We start from the raw sequence: 24,583 nt of genomic DNA, 5'->3' as shown, positions 1-24,583 counted from the left end.
TATTTAATTATTCTGATCAATTGTTGCATTTTGCTAACTAGAAAGTGGTTCTGTCTTTTATTGAAATTCAATGTGACCATACCTGATAAATACAGGCTAATCTTTATGTCGATCAAAAATCATGACCAGTGCCATTTCTTTTCGTATTTTCACTGGAAAATACTCCACTGGTATCTCTGTTTAGAAAAGAAAACTGTTGACATTTAAGACTGAGAGCTGGGATGAAAGATGGAGGCAGGGCAGGAAAGTGGAAGCAGCTCAGGATGAAAGCATTTAGGAGTGCTAGTGTCTGTATCATAGATAATTACTGGTCTTTGAAAATCATATTGGCATTGGCTTTCCTCTCCTGACAAAGCATGAAGGCTCCATCTGGGTTTTTCTGTCCTTATGAATTTTTGTTGATTCTATGGGAGGTTTGTTTCACAGACCGGTTTGTTTTCTCTTGTTACACATTTGCAGTGGCAAAAAAGTAGCGTATTACACTCTGCTCATCACTTTTCCTAAAAGTAATGTAGTATGTTATTTAATTACTTCCAGGAGAAATTAATTTTTGACATTGCTTGATACATTACTTTTTTAGTCCATAACATGATCTGAATTGCACTGTCACAACTGTCTGCTGTTGGTACCCTCTGGAACATATTTATAATAGCTATAAATACGCCTACCTTTAAGTGGCAATGCTTCATTCATGAAACACTTTAAAATAAATAACACTTTGCTGTGCATTGATCTGTGCTGCAGATTCTGCTGGTGTCGCTTGTCATTTTAGTGTTTCCCTCCACACAGTGCAGAAGTGCCTGCTCTTATAGTCTGCTAAGTCTTTACCCCGACTCTCCCACACTCCCCAGCCCACTCACATCAACTGAAACAGGATCTGCCTAATGGTCTGGAATATCCCTGTTTGGGCTGATCATCACTCCAATTTTCTTTTCAAATATGTAGTTTTGATAAAACCGCAGCCTGGTGTGATGTGAGGGCCGGGGGAGGGGGGGGGGGGGTGTAAACACTGGGGTTGCTATGGAGGCGGCAGCCCAAAAAGTTCTTGAGCTACGAGCAAAGCAATCAGAAAGGCAATGTGTGTGTGTTTGACTGTGTCCATGTGTGTGTGTTTTATTGCAGACTTGGAGTGACCTTCTTACCACAGAGGATGTGGGAGTGAGGGGAAAGAGACAATTCTTTGCTCTTCGTGTGTCTTAAAGAGCAGTCTCTCGATCAGATAAAAGAGCCCAAAAAATAAACAGTGGAAAAATCCAGCCTTGTTATATCCTTGGTGTTCAGGGTCTCTCTAAAGTCTGAATGACCTCGAGAAGATAAGTTGTTGTCAATCAAATCCTACTACAACAGCTGTGCTCAGGATGCGTGCCATCAGATATTTATGCCAGGCAGCAGTGCAACCATTTCCTCATATCTGGCTTCTCTAATTTATGCATTTCTACCCTTCTGGTTTGAAAAACAGGCTGAATCCAGTGGAATCTTTCTGGTTGCTTTGAAGTTGAAATAGCAATGGGCAGAACCATATTGACCAGACCCTGCTCACTGTGACTCCACAGTCCTGCAGTTTCTGAACCCTGCACTTTAACCCATGACCCTTCCCTCCAATGGGATAAGTTGCCGACGTCACAGTTTCACAAAAAAGTGTGAGGTTGCAGAGTTCAGTATCATAGTGAGTATACAGACACGTTTTACTAGTAATGCACTTAAAACCAGAGATAATGAGTTGCTCATAACAATGTAAGAGTTGGCTGGTGGCAAAGGTAAACACCCCGTCTCAAGTTTTATCTTTGCATGCAGTTATATTGGCACTTTTGGGTTTCTCTTTCTCTTCCTCTCTTTGTCTCTCATTCATGTTTCCTCTCATTTTTCTTCTTCTTTGTAGCAGCTACGGGGCTTTTGGCTGTCTTTCAGCATCTGAAAGAGCATCCAAATCCACTCTGTGGCTGTAGGCTTACATAGCAAAACACAGGGGTATGGATATCACTCAAACACACATTCATGCATGTGCACGCGCACTTGAGAACCAGACCGACATGAATAAAAGTGTGGGCTTACAGTCCAAACAAACACACGTTAACCTGAACACTGCTGTTTCTCTACTGCAGCGGCGAGCTTGTGACTCCTGGAGGAAATTGCTGAGGGCACAGGAAACCCACAGCTAAACACAGGTTCTCACGGTGTATTAATGAGCCCCTGACTGAGAGATGAGCACTTTCTACCACAGAGCCGATACCAAGAGCAGTCGACGGCCAGCCAAGTGTGGGAGGTTGCTGGAGCCCTGACACGGGGTTCGAAAGGTCTCGTAGGTGAAGTCTACGTCGCTGCTGGTTTTGCTCTGACGCAGCATCAGGAGAAACTCCAGTCCTTGTGCTACATTTCAGAAGCAAAACATCAACAGAGGCAGTTCTATACAAGCATCGTAAAAACAAGAGTAATAGTAAGAGAGGGGGGAATGTGGTTACACTACAACATAACCAAAATCATGTGTGTGGTTTTATGAAGTTAGACAGCCCAATAATGATGGAGTATTAAATGATTGTAGCGCCATGGTTTGATGGTTTGAGCGTGGGGGGGTGAAGGGAACATGGGGGTGTGTGGGCACATATGAAAAAGCCAGCCTTCTCCCATGAACTCCTCTGGCACCCAGAACTTGGATTTCGCAAACGCGTCCAACCTACTACAACCACCCCTTCCCTTCTATTGTCACTACTGGTGCCTAAAATAACTCATGTTCCTAAAGGAGGCTCGTTTTCTGCTGGGTTTTCAAATACTACAGTGTTGTTCTGCTGGCACTAGGAAAACAGGAGAGGTTAGGGAGGTCACCCTCTGGGCTAACAGGAGCCACTGCCGTGTTTAGATGCTGCAACAACCACGATATATAACCACTGGACCGTCTGTGGACACACAGCCTTAATGAGGTGGTCCAACCGTAGCATATACCATTATCCCATTGTGCATGTTTTTAGAGAACGCTGTTGCAAGTGGATTATAATAGAGCACGAAGAGGAATTAATAGCATTCTCATATTTTTTTTTAGATGCATAGCTAAAGTGACATTGCTTGGCATTTCCACAGCTAGACGATGCCCATACTGTAGAATCACTTTTTCAGTCACTGAAAGCTGCAGTAATCAACACTGAGTGTTAGAAGTGTATCATAAACTATGTTTAATGGTAGAAGTGGATGCTCGGAAAGGAAAAAATAGGAGAGTAATTTGCCAGTTAATGTTTGGGTTTTAGGCCCATAGTGCTCGTGTTGTGATTCATTCCTCCAATGCTTATCGAGTTACCAGCTTGAATGAGCTTTTTTAGGAAAAAAAAAAAGCTTTGACAAAGTAACATGTCCAGAGCTAAGTTAGTAACAGGCGGGTAAATAGAGTGATACATGTAATAGCTAGGTAGACAAATATTACCCTCTGAGTTTTTGAAACCAAAACAGAGCTAATATTGGCCTTTCATTCATTGGGTGGTCAGAAACAGGACCCAAAGTAAATGTTAGCATTCATCTGTCACTGCTAGATATGGAATATATGTTGTAAATGTGGTCTGCAAACCAAGTGTCACAGTCACTGTGTGGCTAAAAATCGATTAATATAGCTTGAAATAAATAGTTTGACATTTTAGAACTTGTGTTTACTCTCTTTCTTCAACACCACTATGTAGTGCTGTGAAAAAGCAATTGCCCGACTCCTGTTTTCTTCTTCTTCTTTGTCTGGCACACACAAATGTTTCAGATAATCAAACAAAGTTTAATATTAGACAAAAAATAATCAGAGTAAATACAAAATGTAGATTATAAAAGCTGATGTCATTTATTAGGGGAAAGAAGCTATCTAAACTCACCTAGCCTTGTGTGAGAAAGTAATTGCCCCATAAACCTAATAAGTGGTTGTATCACCCTTGGCAGCAAGAACTATAATCAAATATTTATGGTAACTGTAAATTTGTCATTCTTCTTTGCAAAATTGTTATAATTTAGCAGCAAAACAACCCCAGACCATCACACTACCACCACCATGTTTGATTGTCCATCTTCCAGATCTTAAAGATGTTTTTTCACCTCAGGATTCTTCCATGGATGTCATTTTTGCCCAGTGTCTTTCTTACTGTTGAATCATGAACACGAGGCCTACAGTTCTTTAGATGTTCTTTTGTGACCTCTTGGATGAATCTTGAAAAATAAAGTGTTTTGGACTCTTCTGGCAGATGTGAGAGTGCTAATAATCATCTAACCTGAAGAAAAATCATTACAAATTTGATGAGCTAGATGTACAAAAGAGAAGAAAAATTACACATACAAATTATACATCAAACTTCAGAGCAATTACAGCAATCTAACTTCACCATCAGGAAGGAGAATATTTTCAAAAGTCATGACAGAAACACGTATCAACTACTAGCTGAAAAAGAATTGCTTCATTTATGTCATTTGACAAACAGCTGTAAATTGCGACCTTTGTTGTATCAATGGTGATAGTGTAGAAAGCTTTTGTTTACTGTTCAAAACTCTGGATTGTTATAGGAGGTGCACATAATTAAAAGGCTGAACACTGATTCCCTTCATACAACTGTGGTAAGTGTCATAGTACCTGAATGGTGAGAGGAAATTTGAAATAAGTTTGTTCATGCAGGAAGGCCTATTATGGATATTTGTGGTCAGACTTATGAATCACTATGACACTGTGTTTTTGTATTAGTTATTCCACTGCTGCAATAGTGGAAATCCAGACTTGCTGTCATCTGTCTTCTGTGTCCAATTAATTTTCATAAAAATTCTATCTTTTTTAAACAAGCTTTTTAGATAAAACAAATCATTTTACTAAGCAAGTTCTTTTTGGAAAAGAAGGGGGAATGCCTGTTTTGGTCAAATCAGGAAGAATGTCTGTTCTGAATGTTTGAATGAGACAAAAATGTGTTCAATGTAAGTATTAAAAATAGAGAATAAACACTTAATGGTTTCTTGTTCACAAACATATGCATGAATTTAAAAGATGTTTAAGCTATTAAAGAACTCCAGATCTAAAAACACTGCTGTTGTCACTGCTGGGAATTACAAATCATTGGAAAGTGTAATCCATTTCTTGAATGTAATTCTTTTAGAAGGACAACAATGACGTCTAGGCAACATTGAAGATTTAAAGTGATGATGTGGTTCAATTTTCTTTTTGGAACTACTTTTCAACCATGACTAGACTTCATTAAAACACCACCAGCCAGTGGTTGTTCAGTCGAAATGTTTGCTCGTTCCATTGCTCGTAAACTCAATTCTGTCATTTTCACTCTGGTCCAATAATTTCCTTACCCATCTTCTTCGAGCCATTCAAACTCTGCTCTCAGTGCTTTATACTAGGGCTGCTCGATTATGGCAAAAATGATAATCACGATTATTTTCACTGAAATTGAGATCACGATTATTTGACGATATTTATTTAACCCTTTAAGACCTACTATAGAACCAAGTCCACCAGAGCTTATATTATTTTTTTTACATGCTGTAGTGCCATTTGTGGGAGCATTTCAAGTTGCTATACATCAATACAACTGTTATAGCCCATATTTTAATAATATGTATGCATTAAGTGCATAGTAATTACATAAATTGCAAAAAAGTGCAATAAACTACAAAAAAAATTGAAAATCGCTTTTGTTTTGTTTACATATATTTCTACTTGGAGAAATTTAAGAGGTTTATCCCTCAAAACTTTAAATACAATAAAGTTGCAAAAAATAGTTTCCCACCACAGGAAATTTATTTTGAGTGTCTTCATAGTTTTATTTTGGAGATACAGCAATTTTTATATACTGCAGGAAAAACAAAAAACAATCCTATGATGCAAATTTGCAAAGAAAACAGCATGTGCATCATTTCACTGTGGGAAGTGTTACGAACAGCTGATAGGAACGGCAAAGCGTGTTTCTGGAATATTATGTTTTTGTTCCTGCAAGCGCTTTTTATGCAATTTTTGCAAAGCTATATGTGGAACGAAACCATGACCGAGGACAAGCTGATGGCATAAGATGTAAGTACAACTCCTCCGGTTTCATATGCAAAACAAATTATTGCGCTAGCTTACACGGTTCAGATTCTACAGGGATTTAAAAATAGTTACGCAAAACGGAGCGTGCTGCTCTGACCGGCTTTAAAGGGTTAACAATGACTTTAAAAAATAATATAAAATAGTGTGCAACACCACTGAAGTTTTTTTTTTTTTTTTAACTCTTTTCAACCAACGGCAGTCACTCTCCAAATAACTTCTGCTTAGCTTTCCGAGCTTCCCTCGGGTCCTCTTAATCAGCGGTCTCCAACCTTTTTTGCGCCACGGACCGGTTTATGCCCGACAATATTTTCACGGACCGGCCTTTAAGGTGTCGCGGATAAATGAGGGAGGGGCTAATAATCGGCTCAGTCATTTTTAATGATCGTTGAAAGCCCAGATCGTAATCGTGATTAAAATTCGATTAATTGAGCAGCCCTACTTTATACATCATTCTGTCATTCTGCCTATTAGACTGTTTGGCTTTTCAATTATGCTGAAACTCTCCCAGATCAGCGTGTCACCAGCTATCTGTCAGTGGATCACCTCTGACACTCGGTCCCTCAGTATTGGTGCCCCTCAAGGATGTGTCCTCTCACCACTATTGTTCTCTCTCTACACCAATGACTGCACCTCCAAGAACTCGGCTGTTAAACTCCTAAAGTCTGCAGATGACATAACCGTCATTGGCCTCATTCAGGATGGTGATGAGTCTGCATATCGGCAGGAAGTTGAGCGGCTGGTACTCTGGTGCAGTCAGCACAATCTGGAGCTGAACACGCTTAAGACTGTAGAGATGACAGTGGACTTCAGGAGACATCCCTCAACACCCCTCCCCTTCACTATATCAGACAGTCTGGTGTTGACTGTGGAGATCTTCAAGTTCCTGGGTACCACCATCTCCCAGGACCTGAAGTGGGAAACCAACATCTCCTCCATCCTCAAAAAGACCCAGCAGAGGATGTACTTCCTGAGACAACTTTGAAGTACAGTCTTCCACAGGAGCTGCTGATCCAGTTCTACACTGCAGTCATTGAGTCTGTCCTGTGCTCCTCCATCACAGTCTGGTATGGAGCAGCCACTAAACAGGACAGGCGCAGACTGCAGCGGACTGTACGGGCAGCAGAAAGGATCATTGGCGCCCCCCTGCCCTCCATCCAGGACCTGTACCTCTCAAGAACCAGGAAATGGGCAGGGAAAATCATCACAGACCCCTCACACCCTGGATACAGACTTTTTGACCTGCTGCCTCTGGCAGACGGTATAGAAGACCAGGACCACCCGTCATAGGAACAGTTTCTTTCCCCTCGCCATCTCCCTCCTAAACAGTTGCTAGACTGCAACTGCACTTTATGTACATTCTGTGGTATTTATTCACTTCTGCCATCCTGTATTTTATGTATATAAGATTTAGACTGGTTATTTAGGGTTGGTTTACACGCCTTTGTGTATGTATGTGTGCATATGTGCATACTTATACATCTATCTATATATATGTGAATATGTGTGTGTATTGTGCCATTTACATATAGTTACATATTGTTGTAATTGACATTGCTGTGCTTGAGAGTCACCATCTATCGGAACCAAATTCCTTGTATGAGTTTGCGCACATACATGGCCAATAAACGTGATTCTGATTGTGATTCCAGTGGTGACATCCTACATGGCGCCACATTCATATGGATTTGCCTGGATCCCTTTCAGCAGAAGAAGGAGAAGCCACATTCATCTGTACTACAACCAGTTCTACTCACAGTAGCTTCAAGAAACCACCACTCCTATTGACACAGCTACTGACATCTACTGGTGGGATTTTACACACTGTAACTTCATATGGTAAAAGGGCTGATTCCTATGTAATGCTTTTATACCAGGAGCAATCAAAGTGCTTTATATAACATGACTCATTCACAATGATACTCACAAGCACTTTTTTCACTTAAGTGCTATCTATCATTTTTTTGTTATATTTCTAACATTCAGATACATTCATACTCTGATGGAGGCGTTGGAGAGCAAGTTGTCGTATCTTGTCCAAGGATATTTGGCATGCAGACTGGAACAGCCAGTCCACCAACCTTCTGATCAGTAGATGACCTGCTCGCTCTACCCCCTGAACTTCAGCCACCCACTCATGACTTGTGTTCTCCCAAGTCTAGGACTAGAGTGGAATCACTGACAAGAATTCACAACTATTTACATTGCCCAAACTATAGTATCAAAAGTACTTTCTGCATGTCTCCAAAATATAGGGTTAGTTTGGGACTAAGGCTTGGACAGTCACTGATTAAGAGTTAGACCACAGAGGGTTAAAAGAGAAATAGTTGATCTGCAGTTCCAGATGAACTGGAAAAAAATGTGAAAATGTTTTCTTACATGTTGTTTCATGTCTCCTCCATTGCAGTTTTTACACACAAGCCCAAATGGCATTGAAACCCGCGAATACACATACTCAAATTCTTGCTCCATTATGTTTCGGTCGATCTGGCATCAAGCTGATAAACTTATCTGATATCACTCTTGCATTGATGCCCCCATCCATCTAAGTGGCATCTTTTTGGCATGACATGGGATTGTTTTGCAATCAGATTAATGAAGTCTTTGAAGTTCTTCATGTTAAACCAATACTGAAACTGACAGAGCATCAGGAGGATGCTAAAGCTTGATTCCAGACACCATGGGATGCCCTGCTTGCCTGTGTTGACATATCAGCACTGTCTTGCGAAATTTTTTTGGAAGAACAGACCCAACTATACCTTAAACAGCAGCTTGAAATAACTAGATTATGCAGAAAAAATGCTTACATATGCACTAAAATAACACTTCAAACAATATTTATTACAGAGTAAGAAACACAGGGCTTGACCATAATGTAACACGTGGGAATGAGGCTGGGGAAGATGAAGCTACAGGAAGTATGAAGTCTCTAAAGACGTTAATAGTTTAAATCAGTGCACACTGGAAAATTACCAACCCTAGCTAATGTTGTCTAATGTTGTTTTGCTAAACAATAATGTGAATTTGCCTCTAACGTGTTTCAGTTTAACAAAACTGACAATTTAATAGCGTATTAAGGCATCTCTAAACAAAATTAATGAGAGGATCAACTGTTGTCGATCAACAATACAAAGTGACATGTCTTTATGGAAGAGAAAACAGCAGAATAACAGCTAATTTCCAATATTTTTTTAAGACAATGAATCAATATCACCCCTTGCTTCAGCTGCACAGAACACCCGGGCAGGAAAAAAAGCTCTTTTCCTTTTCCTATCAGGAAAACTGTGGAATCAAAGTCCTGTAAGGCCCGGGTTTGTCCAATCTGCACATACACATAATTCACCATGATGAAACTCCCATTAAAAAACACCAACTCACTGCCCCGCCAACTCATCAAATTACTACAGGGACAGAGACAACTTCCTAGTGTGATGTAATATGATGCATGTTCACAAAAAAAAGCGTAAGAGCTCTGCTTCAAATTCACTTTTTCATCTAAATTTTAGCCTTTATGTTTCGCAAAACATGTCAAATCAAAAGTACATTTCCAAGAAATATTATGCATGACTCAAAAGAAAAAAAAAAGACTTACAAGCTGCTCTTTACCATAACAAATATACTGAAAAAACACATCTGATTCACAATTCACAAGAAGTGAAGGGTTGCGTTTAGTGGGCTGATTTCACAAGTTTACTGTCGTGGTGCATTTCTGTGGTGCCAACCAGGAACTTACAAAAAAACAACAAATTTCCAATGCAGAGATGTGATAAATGCATGATTAAGAGTTTCCGTGCATTTTACACAAAGGAATGTCTTCAAATGTGACCTCTTTCCTGTGTTACAAGAAACAAAACCACATCACTTTATCAGTTATGCTGGCCCAGCCAGAGACCTCTGTGCACACAGACCCTAGGTTATTACATTAGACTAAAGCAGGACTAAAGCATATGGTTAAACACCACCAACAAGTGAGGGACCAAGAAAAAATCAGTTAGGTAACCATGGGAAATCAGAAACTGCTAATAGAAATAAAACACCAAACTGAATCTCTTTAAAAATATGCTGATAATTTAGAAAGTTCTAATTGTTTTAGCAGTGGTCAGACCCCCAGCCTCCATATACATGCGTCCGGGACATGGTTGCCCAATAGTAATGTGGCGGCAGCAATGAAGCACAGGATTCACAGAATGTTATACTTCATTCAGCCAGTAATCTGCACCACTGTTCATCAGAACTCCCTCTCTGAAAGACATGACGATGGCTGAACAGGACCAAAAAGCACCACTGAATCTGTTGAGCTAATGAGATCTGACACACAAAGACTCACTATCTTAAAGCAGAATGTGTCTTGTATATGTTTGACTTCACTGAGGTGCTGGAGCTTAGTTAACTGTTTAAGTTCAAGAACTTTTTGCCCCTCAGTCCGGACCCATTATGCAACTTCCATAAGTGGATGTGAGACATTGAAGCCTCCCTCTACTGGATAAGGAAACATCTTATATATCCAGTAGGTCAGAATAGACTCTGCATTAAAAGCTATTCTCGGGTTCTCCCTTTTATTCCGAAGGCGTCGGCACAGCAGGCAGCTTTGCCTGTTTTGTTTTGGACAGATTTTTATGCCGGTTGCATTTCCTGTCGCTACCCCCAGGGAACCTTTGGCTCCCCTTGAGATCAACCCAGAGAGCTTTCACTTTTTAGGTGACTGTGTAAACCAGTACACGTGGAAACATAGCGGTGTAAAAACGAGGAAGATCATATCTGAATACTTTTAAAATCACTAAGACAAGTTTTTTCTAAGCAAAGCAGCATTTTTTTTAGTATTTATGTCAAAAATTAATGAATGAATGAATGTATGGCTGAATATGTTTGTATTTTATTTGATCTTTTTCTCGGTTTTCTTTAAAAAACAAAACAGGAGTGCCCACTGATCACTGATGGGTTGGATTTTTTTCTTTTTTAAACCCATCCTCTTTGCATCCCTGCTGTGCGCCTAATTCATGTTCACGGGGTGTAGACGGGAAGGGGAGGATCACACATTAACGCGTCTCCACAAAGGGCCAGACATAAAGGGCTCGCTTTACCTGTCATGCGCTCAGGTCGATCCGGTTGACAGTCCTGCTCGAGTCTGTTTCTCTCCGGCTACCGGAGGATCCCTCTGATTGGCTGCAGACGCAAACGCGCTCTCTCAGCCCACCCACTGCTGATTATAGGGACTCTTGCAAACTCGGTTTCCTTCCTTGCATTGAGTCTGGGACCTGGCCCCGGGGCTGAACGGCACACACACAAAGCGCGCAGCATGGCAGCTACCCACAGCGAGTACAGAGGCTACCTGCGGAACACCGTCGACATCGAGGTGGGGCAGCAGCACCGCTTCCACCCGGTGCAGAGTTCGGAACCCACATACCGGCCGCTCCTATTCGGGACCCTCGCTGTTATGGGATTGCTTCAGGTGGCCTCCAGCGTGGCGATCTTATTACACCTGACAGGTTATCTCCAAGAGGTAAGAATCTCAGAGCAACAGCGTGGTGTGATCTACTGCATAGTTCGCTCCTATACTGCTTTCATTGTGTGTGTAGCTTCACTCAAACTTGGGGTTTGTGTGTAAATATTTACTTCTAAAAGACTGTCAACAATTGCTGGCCGTGAGTGAGGTAGGACCGGGTCCAGGGATGTTTGCGCAACTTTACAATACCTATAAAATGTCAGATAACCTTTCTAGCTCTACATGTAAAGCAACCTGTGAAGATAAAAAGAGAGAGAGAGAGAGAGAGAGGGGGGGGAAGCAGCTTTCAGATCCAGCCACTTGTGCTGTTCTCCGCGCAAAGCTTTGGTGCACTTTGGTGTTCCTTTGAAGGTGCTGCGCCTCGGCGGCACGCAGTTAAACTGCTGCCTCGCTGCAGAAACACCCTGACTCGCTGATAGCATCTCACGAACCCCCCTTAAAGATTTTTTTTTCCTTTCCACGAAGATTACCTGTTTTTGAGACGATAACATCTCAGCAACTGAGGCTCGGCTGCGAATCCAAATGTCAGTCTCCATGATGTCTTGTTTGCAAAATACAGATGTTTTCACTTGAGGCTGCCGCTGCTGCCGCTGAAGTTCTTCGTGCAGCGTGTTTACATGCCGTCCGCGAGCTGTATTTGTAATCTGTGTGTGACATTAGCTGTAAACGTTTGAGGATAAGCAGAAACGCAGTGGAGGCAGGGGAGTATGGCAAAGTTCAAGCAGGACCCTGTGGATGTTCCGACGTGCTGCCATGTGTGACAGCGCAGTGACATATGATCTGGGATCGCTCATATTCCTTGAAGACGCGTGTGTGGCATCTTGTAGGTTGCGTGTCTGCGATGATGTGAAATAATAATAATAATAATAGTATTAATAATTGTTTTTTCTACTTGATGGCGGTTTTAGAGTTGAATAATCGTCGTGTTTGAACAAGCCGAGAGGGCAGACCGCATCTCTGCTCTGTCAGGATGCACTAAGTTCACCTGGCGAGCATCTCTCTTCCTCCTTTCTCCCTTTTCCCATCTCTTCCACCTGTTTATGTGTGAATTTCGGGGGCGTTTTACAGGGCTCATAAAATCGTAATCCTATAAAAGTAATGGTACAAAAATTATGGCAGGTACTAATTATGCAATATCATACAGTTCATCAAAGTCTATATAATCTTAATGCTGCAGCTGGAAATGATTTAAAATACTCGCACTGTTGGATAGCTTTAGCTCTAACAACACAGCTACATATATTTGTACATTTATTGGAGAAATTGTATAAGATAATAATTCAGTTCAGTTTTAATTATATAGCGTGGAATTACAACAGTCGCCTTAAGGCACTTTATATTCTAAGGTAAAAACCCTAAAGTAATACAGAGAAAATCCTAACAATCAGATGATCCCCTATGAGCAAGCACTGGAGGACAGTGGGAAGGAAAAACTCCCTTTTAACAGGAAGAAACATCCTGCTGAACCAGGATCAGGGAGGGGCGGCTATCTGCCAAGACCGGTTACAAGTGAGATGAGGAAAGTATAAGTAATAAGTAACTAAAGTTTTAAAATAAACAAGGTGGTACCTCAGGGATACAGTGGAGTATAAAGTAGCATAGCATGAAAATACTGAAAGTGGTAGTTTGAGAGCCAATCATATTTCCAGAGGGGGCCAGTGCCACCCTATGCCTCCATTCTCTAGAGACACCCCTGATTATTATTTTTTGGCTTGTCAATAAAGGAACACTAAAGAAAGGCAGGGTTTTTATTATACAGATATGGATTTAATTCCATAGCTGTACAATAAAAGTGTGTGGAATTGTCTGAGAAGATGACAAGAGGGGAAGGCTGTCTTAAGTACCCAGCAGCACAAGAGGCCCTGTGGTTGGTCAGGGCTTTTTTCCGATGACAGATGCATATAGCAGCAGTCTGTGTGAGTCATCAGTATGGTGCTGGGCCATCATCTGACCACAACACCTGTAAAACTTCCTGGAGATGGTGAGGAGACCTGGGATCGGCACAGTGTCATGCAGAGATAGGAATGTGCTGAAGAGACTATTTTTAATTTAAAACAGCTGATTGGAATGTGAAGGTTAAAGTGTGTTTGCGTGCATGGGAGACTATTGGTTGTTATTACACACAGATAACAGAACAGCAGCAACTGAGAGCCAAAGCTCAAGTTACAAAACAGACTTTTTTTTTCCCTCCTGTTGCGGTGGAATGCAGAATGACATGCGGAAAATAGCCTCCCACTCTCTTGTACTCTCGCAGACACACACACACACACACACACACACACACACACACACACACACACACACACACACACACACACACACACACACACTGATGTGTACTGTATGCGTGAGTCTTAATCTCATCTTACAGGACAGCCTGTAGAGCCTGAGATATTTCTCCTATCTTGACCTGTCAGAGAACCATTCTTGAGATAGATTCGGCTCATTAAATATGATGTTATCACTGCATTAAAAACAAAACAAAATCTCTATAACCGTTTTTGTTTCTTTCTTCAGGTAGATTTGTCCACAACTCCACATCGGCCCATGGAGGTGAGTCTGACCCCTGGGTGACCCCAGGCAACATGCCCTCTGACACATTCCACTCAGATATTGTGCATTTTCACACGTCCCTCCTGCTGCAACATTATACACATGCTACACGCACACATGCACTTAGTTAATCAGACTTGATCATCTGTAGATTTTGATTTCCTCCAATCAACTCTGAAATTGTCATTAAAGTAAAGCTTAAGAAAGAAGTAGTTACACTGCTGCTAATTAGAGATAATGCCACAGAGGCTAAAAGTAATCTGCTTTAAGAATACGCCAACGCTTGCAAGGTATTTCCTTTTGTCACTGCAAAGGGGGAAGTACATGTTTTTTGTTTTTTTTTTAACAGAGAAGAGCCTAAAGCACTTGGAAAACAGGATAATCATGTGCAATTTCTGCAGTGACAGGAGTTATGATTTTCCCATGGGTATGTTTTTCAGTGCACACCACAGCTTCTGTAAAGCAAGCACAAAAACCCTAGGTGGTCACACAGGCTGGAGAGAGGTCAGACCACAGCAGGAAAAACACCTCTCTGCCTTTGATATAGCATTGAATAGCTTCTTGGGGTTTTTTCCCCCCACAAGTTTGATTAATCTTCGATGTAGAATGTAGTTTACAGCATTGGCCATTACTGAGTCACCCATTGGCGTCAGTGGTCGCAGAGTGTTTGTTCGATGATCGGGAGAAGCACGAGGGAGTTGTAAAATGGAAATTCTTAATCGCTGAAGTCATATTTTCTAATCCCTCTATAGAAGTTGCCGCCCATTTTTTTTTAAAGTAGAGCAATAGCAAAAAAACAGTCCAGGAAGTAAAATAACACTGGGTTCCCATAATGTTTTAATTTCCTTTGAAATTATGTATTTGTGTTTGATATCCCTGGCGGAGTGCTTGCACAAACCACCCAGCCTGTCTTGTACTGAGGAGTTCATTGTGTCAGCCCTGTGGCTGTTTCCCATGTAGCACAGGAAGACATGCTGGGAGTTTTTATGAGGTGTCAGGATGACAGGTCCTCATGGCCAGTGCTGTGTTGTGTCGGGGTCAGCACCGAGACTGTTGGTGATCCCTGCAGACTATAGAAGAGAGTTGGTGCTCTCAGGCCTCAGCTGGACAGCTATCGGCTCATTTTTGATGTGAGACAGGATGTTCAGGCTTGGCCTGCACTGGGGCTGGGCCTGTGGTCAGTAAGATCTGGGGAGTGGTGAGAACACAGTGCCATGAATCAGACATAGCTCATGATCTGAATGTTTAGAGATCTGTTTTAGGAGTCAGATGCAGTACGAAATACAAAGAGACAATCTGCTTTGGTGGCCAAGTTCTGAGTGAGAGGACTTTTGTTCTAGTGTAGCATCACAGAAACCACTCATCAACATAATAGACATGGGGAAGGATGGATGCGGTGTGTTGTTAAAAGGCTGAACTGAAGCCTGCATTCACTGTGTTGCAGGACCAAGCATGTGCAATCCAGTCAGCCTTAGCTGCATGAATATTTTCTAAGCACGTCTTCATCGTGTAGCAGCTTAGCCTGGTGCAGAGTGGCTGCCATCCTGCACACTTTACTTCTAGGTCCCTGTGTCGCTCAGGTAGCTGCCAAGCTGCTGTTAACTTTGTTTAAATAATCTCTTCACTATGGTTAAAGAGGTATGACTTGGTCTCACCACAAATCAAGATAGATCCCACAATGTAGGGCCAACTGGGAGAGCATTCACAATTGCTTTGTAGCCTTGGCAAGGCCTTGTTTACCCCTGTCTCATTCCAGGGCGCTGCACTATAAACATGTTTGTGCAGCAAATTGTTTTTGGGGGACAGAGACTGCTAATCTTAGCTTGAGATCTGTGCAAATTTGTCTAGACTTAGGCTGTGAATAAATACTTAAGAGCAATATTAGAGCGTTAAAGGTGTGACGTTGCCAGACTGGCTTTGTACTGGAGTTTATTTGGAATGTGCAACTGTGCTCATGTGTGGTTTCACAACTGGTATGTTTAAAACTTTCAACACTCTCCTTTTCATTAGATTTTTTTTTTTTTTAATCTTGGCTCAGAGTTGAGGTGAGATAATCCTGCCATTATACCTGCATTCTTCCAATCAGAGGAAACTGCTTAAAAAGTTTAATAATCTTCACCCCAGTGTTTTGCGGCAAAGCCCTATCTGTTACACAGAGCATGTGAATAAATACTCAATTTAAAAACAAGTGATAGTGGCATAACACTACACACTAACACTATATATATCTATGTCTATCTATTTATCTATATATATATATATATTCCACCTTATCCCTGGGATGTCTTGAGTAAGAGCAGTCAGAAAACAACACTCACACCTGATATTTTAATTTCATGCCAGATGTGTAGGAGAGTTGGCAGCTCCTTTGCAACTGTTTACTTGCTTGGAAACCATGTTTTCCTTGACTGTATATGCTCTGTCTTGCCTGAGGACAGCCCGGTTCAGACAGTGGATGGCGGCGTCATCGCGGCCTTGAATAGAATCAGCAGTCAGAGACTGAATTCAGTCCAGACACTATTGCTGCCAAATCCCTGAGAAGAACAATCTTTCTGAAAGTTTACACTCACCAGGAGGTCACACACATCTTCAAGTATACACACATGCTCAGCTCCATGGAAAGAAGCAGTTATTCAAACAGACAGCAGAATAAAGCTGTGGGTAAAAAAATGTCAAAATCTTTTTAAAAACATTACAGCTTTATAGTGGGCCTATAATCGGATCTTTATTATATGTCATATATATATGTATATATATATACTGTGTACTGTTCCAGTGGTCAATGTTTATAGTAAACTTGGCTAAAGTTTCATATAGTGAGGTCATTGTATGTACAAATAGTCTCTCTTAGCCAAAAGTTCAGGCTCCAGACTGCTCTGTTTCAGTCATCTTTTTCTACTCTTAGCTTTGTATGATGTCATCAAGAGTGGATGCACTTAATACGGTCATCACAAGCACTCATCCTCACCCACCTTTAACTTTCTGTTTACTAGAGGCAGCCAATCACAAGAAACCTTGCTCAGCTCACATGGCTCGCTTTCAGACCGAAGATTGACTGAGAGGCTGTATACTGATAGCATCATGTAATAGGCCCTGCTTAGTTCTAACCATGCTGGTGCAAGTTAATTGTGACTGATTATATGAGAGGTCGCTAAGTTCAAAACCTCACGATGATAAGCTCAGGAACACTTTCATGTTTGATCTGTAAATCTGTCAGTTTGTTATGTCAGCTTTTCCACTTTTTCTGCAGGAGGTGCAGACAGAGCCAATGCTGAATGCACTGAAAGATCCAAAGAAAAAAGGACGATGCAAGAATAAAGATGGCATGGCTTCAGCCCATCTACCAATCAGAACGGATCAGGATTTCTCAAAGAGTGAGTCTTAATCGAAATGTCTTTTTTTTTTTTTTTTTTACAGTTTCACATTTATAATAAATAAAATGTAAACGAAATATGTTATTTGCCCCATATGGGTTGATATAACTATTATATATAATATATGATTCATATTGTATGCATCATCCAGTTTAAAAAAAAATCGCCAAATGAAATGATTTGTTTTTAAACACTAACCAAAGTGCTCAACAAATGAAACATTAGCTTGCTACTATATGGCATATACTTGTCCTCTGCCTCATCAGAGGCTTCTCAAATAACTCTCTGAAGCCGTTACCAAGATGCCCCATGAGTGGCGAGACTTGCTCATACTTTTCCATTATGTTTTACTTTCTACTCATTGTAAACTGTGTAAATCTTAGTTGTACAAAAATAGCTACAGCTATGGTTGAATTCATAACTTTTTACCCTTGTTCAGTAGTACAGCATTAAACGTCCTTTAGAAATTACTTTGCATTGGGATACAAAGATGACTTCCTGTTTTAAGTGTTGAGTCTCTTGATGGTGCTATAATGTTAATGCTTAACAGAGTTGCAACGAATATAAGTTTTACAATAGAGAGGTTAAGTTTTAATGTTGTGACCTGATTTACTGAACCTTTAGTTTGAAACTAGGTTAGTTAAACTAGATTACTGCAAATATAGAAAGGATGTTCTTGATAAACAACAAAAGTTCTCTAAAGGTGAAGTAATTCATCCAGTTTTTCTGTTGTTCTTTGTCATCACACAGAGAGTGAGCTGGCGGCCATCACCATTGAATGGGATGATACACATGCGCACCTCCATAACATGGGTTACCACAAGGGGAAACTGCTGGTGAGGGAAGCCGGTTCCTACTACGTTTACGCCAAAACTTGCTTTCGCTATTACAATTTCAAAGGGCCAATTTCAGACGACAATCCCCCAGTGGATGTTAAAAACACCCAGCTCTTCCAGTACTTGTGCCATGAGAGCATCAAACACAACAGCAAGGCTGTGGTATTAAGCAAGATGGGCAGCACTATGCGGTGGAACGGCACAACCTATAATATGTACTGTGCCCAGCAGGGACGAGGGGTCCAGCTGGATGTCGGAGATGCCTTGTTTGTCAATGTGTCCAACGCCTTCATGCTGGACCTGGCAGGAGAAGCGACATATTTTGGGGCCATAAAGTGGGGTATCTGAAACTTAAATACATGGGGAGCGGACATGCTACTGAACATTTGATATGCCAAAGAACCACTGTTAGTGATGTTAATTTGTCAAAAGAGTTTTTTTTTTGTTTTTGTTTTTTTTAAATTGTTTTGTTTTTTGTGTCACATTGTTTTGCATCAGATAGCCTTTTTAGACTCTTATTATGAGGAAAAACTTATGCAAAAGGTAAACACCTTTCAAAAAACAAACTTGTCTTTCCACTTTCTGTTTTTCCTTTCCCAAAAAGCAGAACTAGCACTCTCTACTTCACCCAAAATAGCACTTGAGTTTTATTGGACTTTTTTGTGGTTTGTGTTGGGGAATTTAAATACATTCAGTTTAGATTACAACATTTAGACTTAAGGATTGACATGTGTTTATGCACTAATTAAACGATTCACAAGGGAGCAACTAAGGAAGTAAGTTTGTTGGGAGGAGGTGCAGCAAGAAAGGATTTATCAGTGCTGATTGTTGGAGAAAAATGTCCAAAGAGAGAATTGGAGTTGATAGAGCATCTGCTTGTACTTAGCAGATTATCATAGGATAAAAATAAGGCCTTGGTATAAGTGTTTTCTTGAAAGTCTTTGGAAGTCAGATCAAGGCAGGCAGTGAAGCATCCTTGCAGTTTAGCAACTTTAGCGGATAGTGACAGTAATAGGTAATTTCACCCAAAAATTAAAATTAAAATTTAGGTTTAGTATGAGTTTGACTTGGGGCCATGGGGTTGTTGCTCCAAAAACATTTATTATCCATCTTTCCGCCCCAAGTGGTCATTTGAAGGTTACAACATGACAATGTCATAAATGACATGTTTGTTTCATTTATGACGATCAGCAAGTGAAGCAGATAGCAGGACTGTCTGACCATGAATGACAGGAATAGACTCCTGTCTCTTCTTTCACTAGACGGACCAAGTTGAGTTTGGTTCATCTTTAACTTAACTTTTTTTTTTTGTTTGTTTGTTTTTCATTTGGCTCTTAGTGAGGTAAATGGGAATATGCACTAAATATTTATTTATTAGCTAGAAAAGTACAGAGACGGGCCACTGTTAAAGTGACCTTTCGGCTGTAAAATCATTTATATTTTATGTCTGTATGACATTCATTAAGCAGCACTTAGAGGAAATAGTAGGCACGCTTTTTGTTATTAAAACACAGGGGCTTCCTTTTAAATTCTATATTTATGTATCTCGATTTTTGACAATTCTGTGTGTACTTGCCTAGCCAAAAGCAATATGGTTATATTGTTTCTTCTACAAGATTGTAGCACACCTGTAAGACCTTCATCTGTTTTCATCTGCTAGATTTTTCTATTCAGTGTTCTTTTTATTTATGTTTGTGTATGTTTTAATAAAAAAAACCTACTTTTTTACAATTGTTTCAAGTGTATTGGAAAAGACCCGATCCAGGCTGTTGTTTGGTGTGGCTGAACTTCACAGGATTAGCTGCCTCAAGCTGTAAGGTGATGAACAGGCCACCCTGACTGTGATATGATTGCAATGTGAAATTTGATCATCTCCAAAATCTTTGGAAAATTCAACACCGCTGTTGCCAAAGAATGATGTCACGTTGTTCCTTTACCTCTGCACACCCGGTCACAGTGGCCCACTAGAAACCGCCCACTACTGCTAACTCACAGCAGATATTTGGAGACCCGGCTCGAAACGACCTGCAAAATAAACAAGAAACAGCCTGTATGTAATATGTAGGAGTCGTTTTGATCATCGTTGTAATGGGTCTCCCATGAAGCCCTGCGGCACGCAAGAGAAAGAGAAACTCTTAATGTTAGACCCAAAGCCAAACAATTCCTCTATTGTGTGATCTTGGGTGTTCACCAGCATATGGCCAGAGAATGACTGGGGTTCACACGTTTGTTCTGCATGCTGGGACCTCACACGACTCTCAGCTCATTGTTCAAACACTACTTACTGAGGGTCTGAAATGAAATCTGGGGGTGGAATAAAAATACTTGGCTGAGGTGGGTGAGGAGCTAATTAGTTTTTGAGTTTTGACTTGATTGGCATTGCCGTATTTCATTTCTGACTGCGGAAAGTATAATATAGAATTTCCCTTAATGAAAGTTCACAGAACAATAATACATCTTAAAGGCAAAAATGGGAATGCTATTTTTTTAGAAAGCTGTTTTATGCAAATAAACAATACTTGTACAAAGTTTTGCAACAACAAAGTAATTCAGCTGTGCTCAGATTTAGCTGAAGCCATAAGTGTAAACAATGGACTTCCGCTGTGTGCCACCCTTTTGATGTGACTTGATTTCTCAATTCTTGGCTCTTAGCTAAAACCATTAAAATGTGTTGTGTCAGTAAACATTATGGATAGCCTGGCATTCACTGGACCCCCACCCTGAGCATGCATCCACGCACACATACACACACGTGCGCGCGCGCACACACACCCATATATGTACGCTGACAAAGAAGTCTCGCCTGCTGCGCTCAGAGGTTCATAAAATAGGTCATTTTTGGTACACGTGGAGAACTTATTTCATTACTCACATATTTTAAAACGCAAGGGGCCACAGCAACCAATATTAATGTCATATAGGTTTCAACGTACACTACAGGGCACAAGCTGCATCGCTTTCTTCTATTTTCCCTGGTGCCAGTCAGGGGTGTTTATAGAATTTTTTAAATGGGGAGGCACTGGGCCAAGAACCAGTCAGGATGAGGGCTGGGTGTTGAAAATGAATCAGATCACAAGGACTTTCATAGATGTGAGGCCTCCTGCCTCCATAAAGTCACATTAGGTTGCCATGTAGCAATATGGCAAAACTAGGTTCAACCACAGAGTAACAAAATACAAGGCTGTCCAGCTGTACATGAGTTTTATTGTACTGAGTGGTTGTTGGTAAACCCCCCCCCACACACACACACACACACACAAAAACAAAAAACTATGTCTTAGACATCACTGTGAGTCAAAGGGGGAGTCCATATTTCAACTTAACAGCTTAAGAAATGTATTTTCTAGCATCTTGCATTAGTTATATGAGCATGCAGACATAATGTTTTAGTATTTGTCATTATATAGTTACATTTACAATGATGCCCTGAAGATGACAATGCTGTTTTTCCCAGAAAGGGAATCCAGACCCCATGTGTTCCCATGTGAATAAAAGTTTGCGGAGGCTCTTGGGTTCAAATCAAATTTCAGACAGTGGTGGTGCCAGCCCAGACCCTAGCCACACCCCTGCTGCCAACAGGTTTTCACATATTCCATGACAGTGTGTCGCAGATGAGCTCCAGCAAACACAAAGTGGATTTTATTTCCATCTTCTGCCGTTTTACGATGCATCTCCATCAGACGTGATTTCAGAGTTATTATTTCCCCATGGTTCAGAGAAGAGGTGGAGCTGTTGATTCAGAAAAACAAAGTCATGTGCTGGAAAATATATCAGGGTGTTTTCCCCCAATAAGCAGCACCAGAGGCATCGGTACTGAAGTTAATGCCATTAGCTAAGTATGGCTGCCTAGTTTTATGAGGCTTTGTGGTTTGGAGGAAATGGAGCTCTGAGAAGTCCGTTTTTACCGAGCAGCTGCAGGGCTTTGTTCTGTGCAGGTCGCTTGGCTCTCTTACATGCACTGAACTATCCACGCACTTACACAATTGCACTATCAGTATACAAATTTGTGCCTACTACTGCCCTTCCTGCTTCATGCACGCATACACATGCACGCATACACACACACACACACAACACACAACACACACACACACACACACACACACACAACACACACACACACACACACACACACCTTTGCTGAGTCAGCACAGTCAGCTATTTTCACAAGCTGGGCCCTCGCCCTTTGTCTTCACCCCAATATAGCTCAGATGTTTCAGGCTTTTGATGTCTGACGTTTTTACAGCTTGGCTAATACTAACATTAGTGTTATTAAAACAATAACAGAGTGAGATTTACAGGCTATACTGCAGACGCATGGGCGTGAGATAGCTGGAAGGGTTATTACTGTAACCAGGCCTGTCATCTCCTGCTTAAGCTGTCGGCAAAGTATGTGTGTCTGTGTGTGCCAGACTGTCTATGTCTCTGTGTAGGTCAGCAGACCTTTGAGGGGTCTTCAATTAAAGGGAACCCCATAATAAATTAAAAAGTCAAAAGGTCTAAAGGGCATTGTAATGGGTCAGCTGGTCCAAGTAATAATGGATTGCATTTATATAGCGCTTTTCAAGGCACCCAAAGCGCTTTACAATTCCACTATTCATTCACACACTGGTGGAGGCAAGCTACAGTTGTAGCCACAGCTGCCCTGGGGCAGACTGACAGAAGCGAGGCTGCCATATCGCGCCATCGGCCCCTCTGGCCATCACCAGTAGGCGGTAGGGTAAAGTGTCTTGCCCAAGGACACAACGACCAGGACAGAGAGCCCGGGGATCGAACCGGCAACCTTCCTGTTACCTTCATAACCATTACAGATGAGCTTCCCAACCGACCGTGGCTCAGGGGGCGACTGTGATTGTGATCGGCATTGTACCGATTGCCCAAGTACAATGTCAGAACAAAGAGATGAAGTCCATGAGTCCTCTCTATCCTTCTTTCTTTTCTCCCCTGTACCAAATGCTAAATTTTGCAATTTTCTATGGAGACTCTCAAAGGTAATCCCACTTTGGCTATAACTGAGACTCCAGTGAGCTTGTTAATAATCGTTTTTGACAATTTTTCAGAACCATGGAGAGCAAATCTAAAATTTGAACCCCCAAAACGAATGCCTTATTAATGCCTTAGCAAGCTCAAAATAAGGGAAATGTGTTATACGGCTAAGGTCCTTCAAGAAGCAGGTCATGCAAGATGGGAGCCATTTTGGTTTCACTATTTGGCAGTCATTTTGAAGGTCCTAACTAAACGAAAGGGGAGAGAGCTTCCAACAGACCTATGGCGACATCAAAACTGCAAGTAAAGGATTACATGTTAAATTTAATCAAAAACCAAACTTAGAAAGATTTTTCCCCCCAAACACAAATGTAATACAATTCATACGTTTACTCTACATGTGCACAGATTCACAACATGATGACTTCAGTAATGGCTCAGTCCAGAGTGCCACGATGAGCAGTATCTCTGCTTTTCCCACTGGAGCATGGACAATTGCAATGCAGTCAGTATGTAAGCCAAGAAAAAGCACTAAAGCACTCTTGCATCTACACTGCAAAAATGAATGGAGAGACATGCATGGCACAACACTGCAGAAAATATACCAAACCTTTTCTGTGCGCTAATACAATGAAGCCAATGCCGAAGTGCAAAGTTAAACTGCAGTTTCTCAAAAGGCCACTTACGGCTGAGCCTCTTTTCTGCTATTTTTGCGCTCGTAATGCCTTTCAGAGCATTTTTAATGGACTATTTGACAAAGACCATGACTTACTGTGTGCTACAGACTGCCAAAGAATTTTGTGCTTCAGTTATGATGAGTTAAATTCTATTATCTAAATTGTTTAATGCCTAGCACTCGCTAGCACTACATGACAACTTAGTGCACCTTCTCAACCATACAGTGTATGTGTCACATTGGATTAGGCAGGATTCAGAGCTATGCAATCAAAGGGGCATTTATTTACAACACCACGTGAGTTATGTATATATATATATATACAGTGATCAAGGGATGAGGGCTCCAGGGGTTCCAAAAAAGGGGTCCAGGGCAGGGGATAACAGGCTCACACTCCTCTTTGTACCAGAGTGACACAAACACACTCAATCCGATCCCATGCAGTGACTCACTCTCACTCACGCTCATCCAGGTCAGGTCCAAGGGAAACAGGCAAGGACCCAGGTAGATCTGTACAGGGAGATGGAGACAGCTGTTAGGAGAGAAACAGGAAACACAAAGAAATTTGCTACACTAACAGAGGTAAGTATAACAATCCAGCGAGGAACAGTCCTCCACCAGGGT

At 41.2% G+C, this 24,583-nt stretch overlaps 1 protein-coding gene and 2 long non-coding RNA genes across 6 annotated transcripts in view; 2 read left to right on the top strand and 1 right to left on the bottom strand.

The window, feature by feature from the left end:
• The window catches only part of LOC309691595, a 72,562-nt gene that overhangs the window by 817 nt on the left and 47,162 nt on the right, over positions 1-24,583 (bottom strand). The window contains exons 2-4 of one of the 4 annotated variants that reach the window (XR_014272061.1): positions 24,412-24,469; positions 20,235-20,322; positions 12,608-12,621 (exon numbers count right to left, since the gene is read on the bottom strand). This is a non-coding gene — a long non-coding RNA (uncharacterized lncRNA). Of the gene's footprint in view, positions 1-12,607; positions 12,622-14,093; positions 15,276-20,234; positions 20,323-23,648; positions 24,470-24,583 lie in introns of those variants that run through there. The other 3 variants (XR_014272062.1, XR_014272060.1, XR_014272059.1) reach the window with 3 other exon arrangements.
• Positions 1,048-3,909, top strand: LOC309691381. The gene is made up of 3 exons (XR_014271984.1): positions 1,048-1,666; positions 1,880-1,968; positions 2,103-3,909. It is a non-coding gene; the product is annotated as an uncharacterized lncRNA (long non-coding RNA).
• On the top strand, positions 10,975-20,028 carry tnfsf11 (TNF superfamily member 11). Its single transcript, XM_082509375.1, has 4 exons — positions 10,975-11,531; positions 14,052-14,087; positions 17,338-17,461; positions 18,212-20,028. The coding sequence occupies exons 1-4, from the start codon at positions 11,328-11,330 to the stop codon at positions 18,643-18,645; spliced, it is 798 nt and encodes a 265-aa protein (XP_082365501.1). The 5' UTR covers positions 10,975-11,327; the 3' UTR covers positions 18,646-20,028.

This window comes from Aulonocara stuartgranti (genome assembly GCF_965226115.1).
Source record: "Aulonocara stuartgranti genome assembly, chromosome: 16".
Lineage (NCBI taxonomy): Eukaryota > Metazoa > Chordata > Actinopteri > Cichliformes > Cichlidae > Aulonocara > Aulonocara stuartgranti.
Note: the sequence above shows the minus strand (reverse complement) of the source record. Positions and strands in the feature narration are given on the sequence as shown.

What these genes read in the sequence shown, in the direction of transcription:
- tnfsf11 (XM_082509375.1), top strand. Translation starts at nt 11,328, where the DNA reads ATGGCAGCTACCCACAGCGAGTACAGAGGCTACCTGCGGAACACCGTC. An exon ending in TGACAGGTTATCTCCAAGAG is followed by an intron (nt 11,532 to 14,051) that starts GTAAGAATCTCA and finishes TTCTTTCTTCAG; the next exon opens with GTAGATTTGTCCACAACTCC. An exon ending in CTCCACATCGGCCCATGGAG is followed by an intron (nt 14,088 to 17,337) that starts GTGAGTCTGACC and finishes CTTTTTCTGCAG; the next exon opens with GAGGTGCAGACAGAGCCAAT.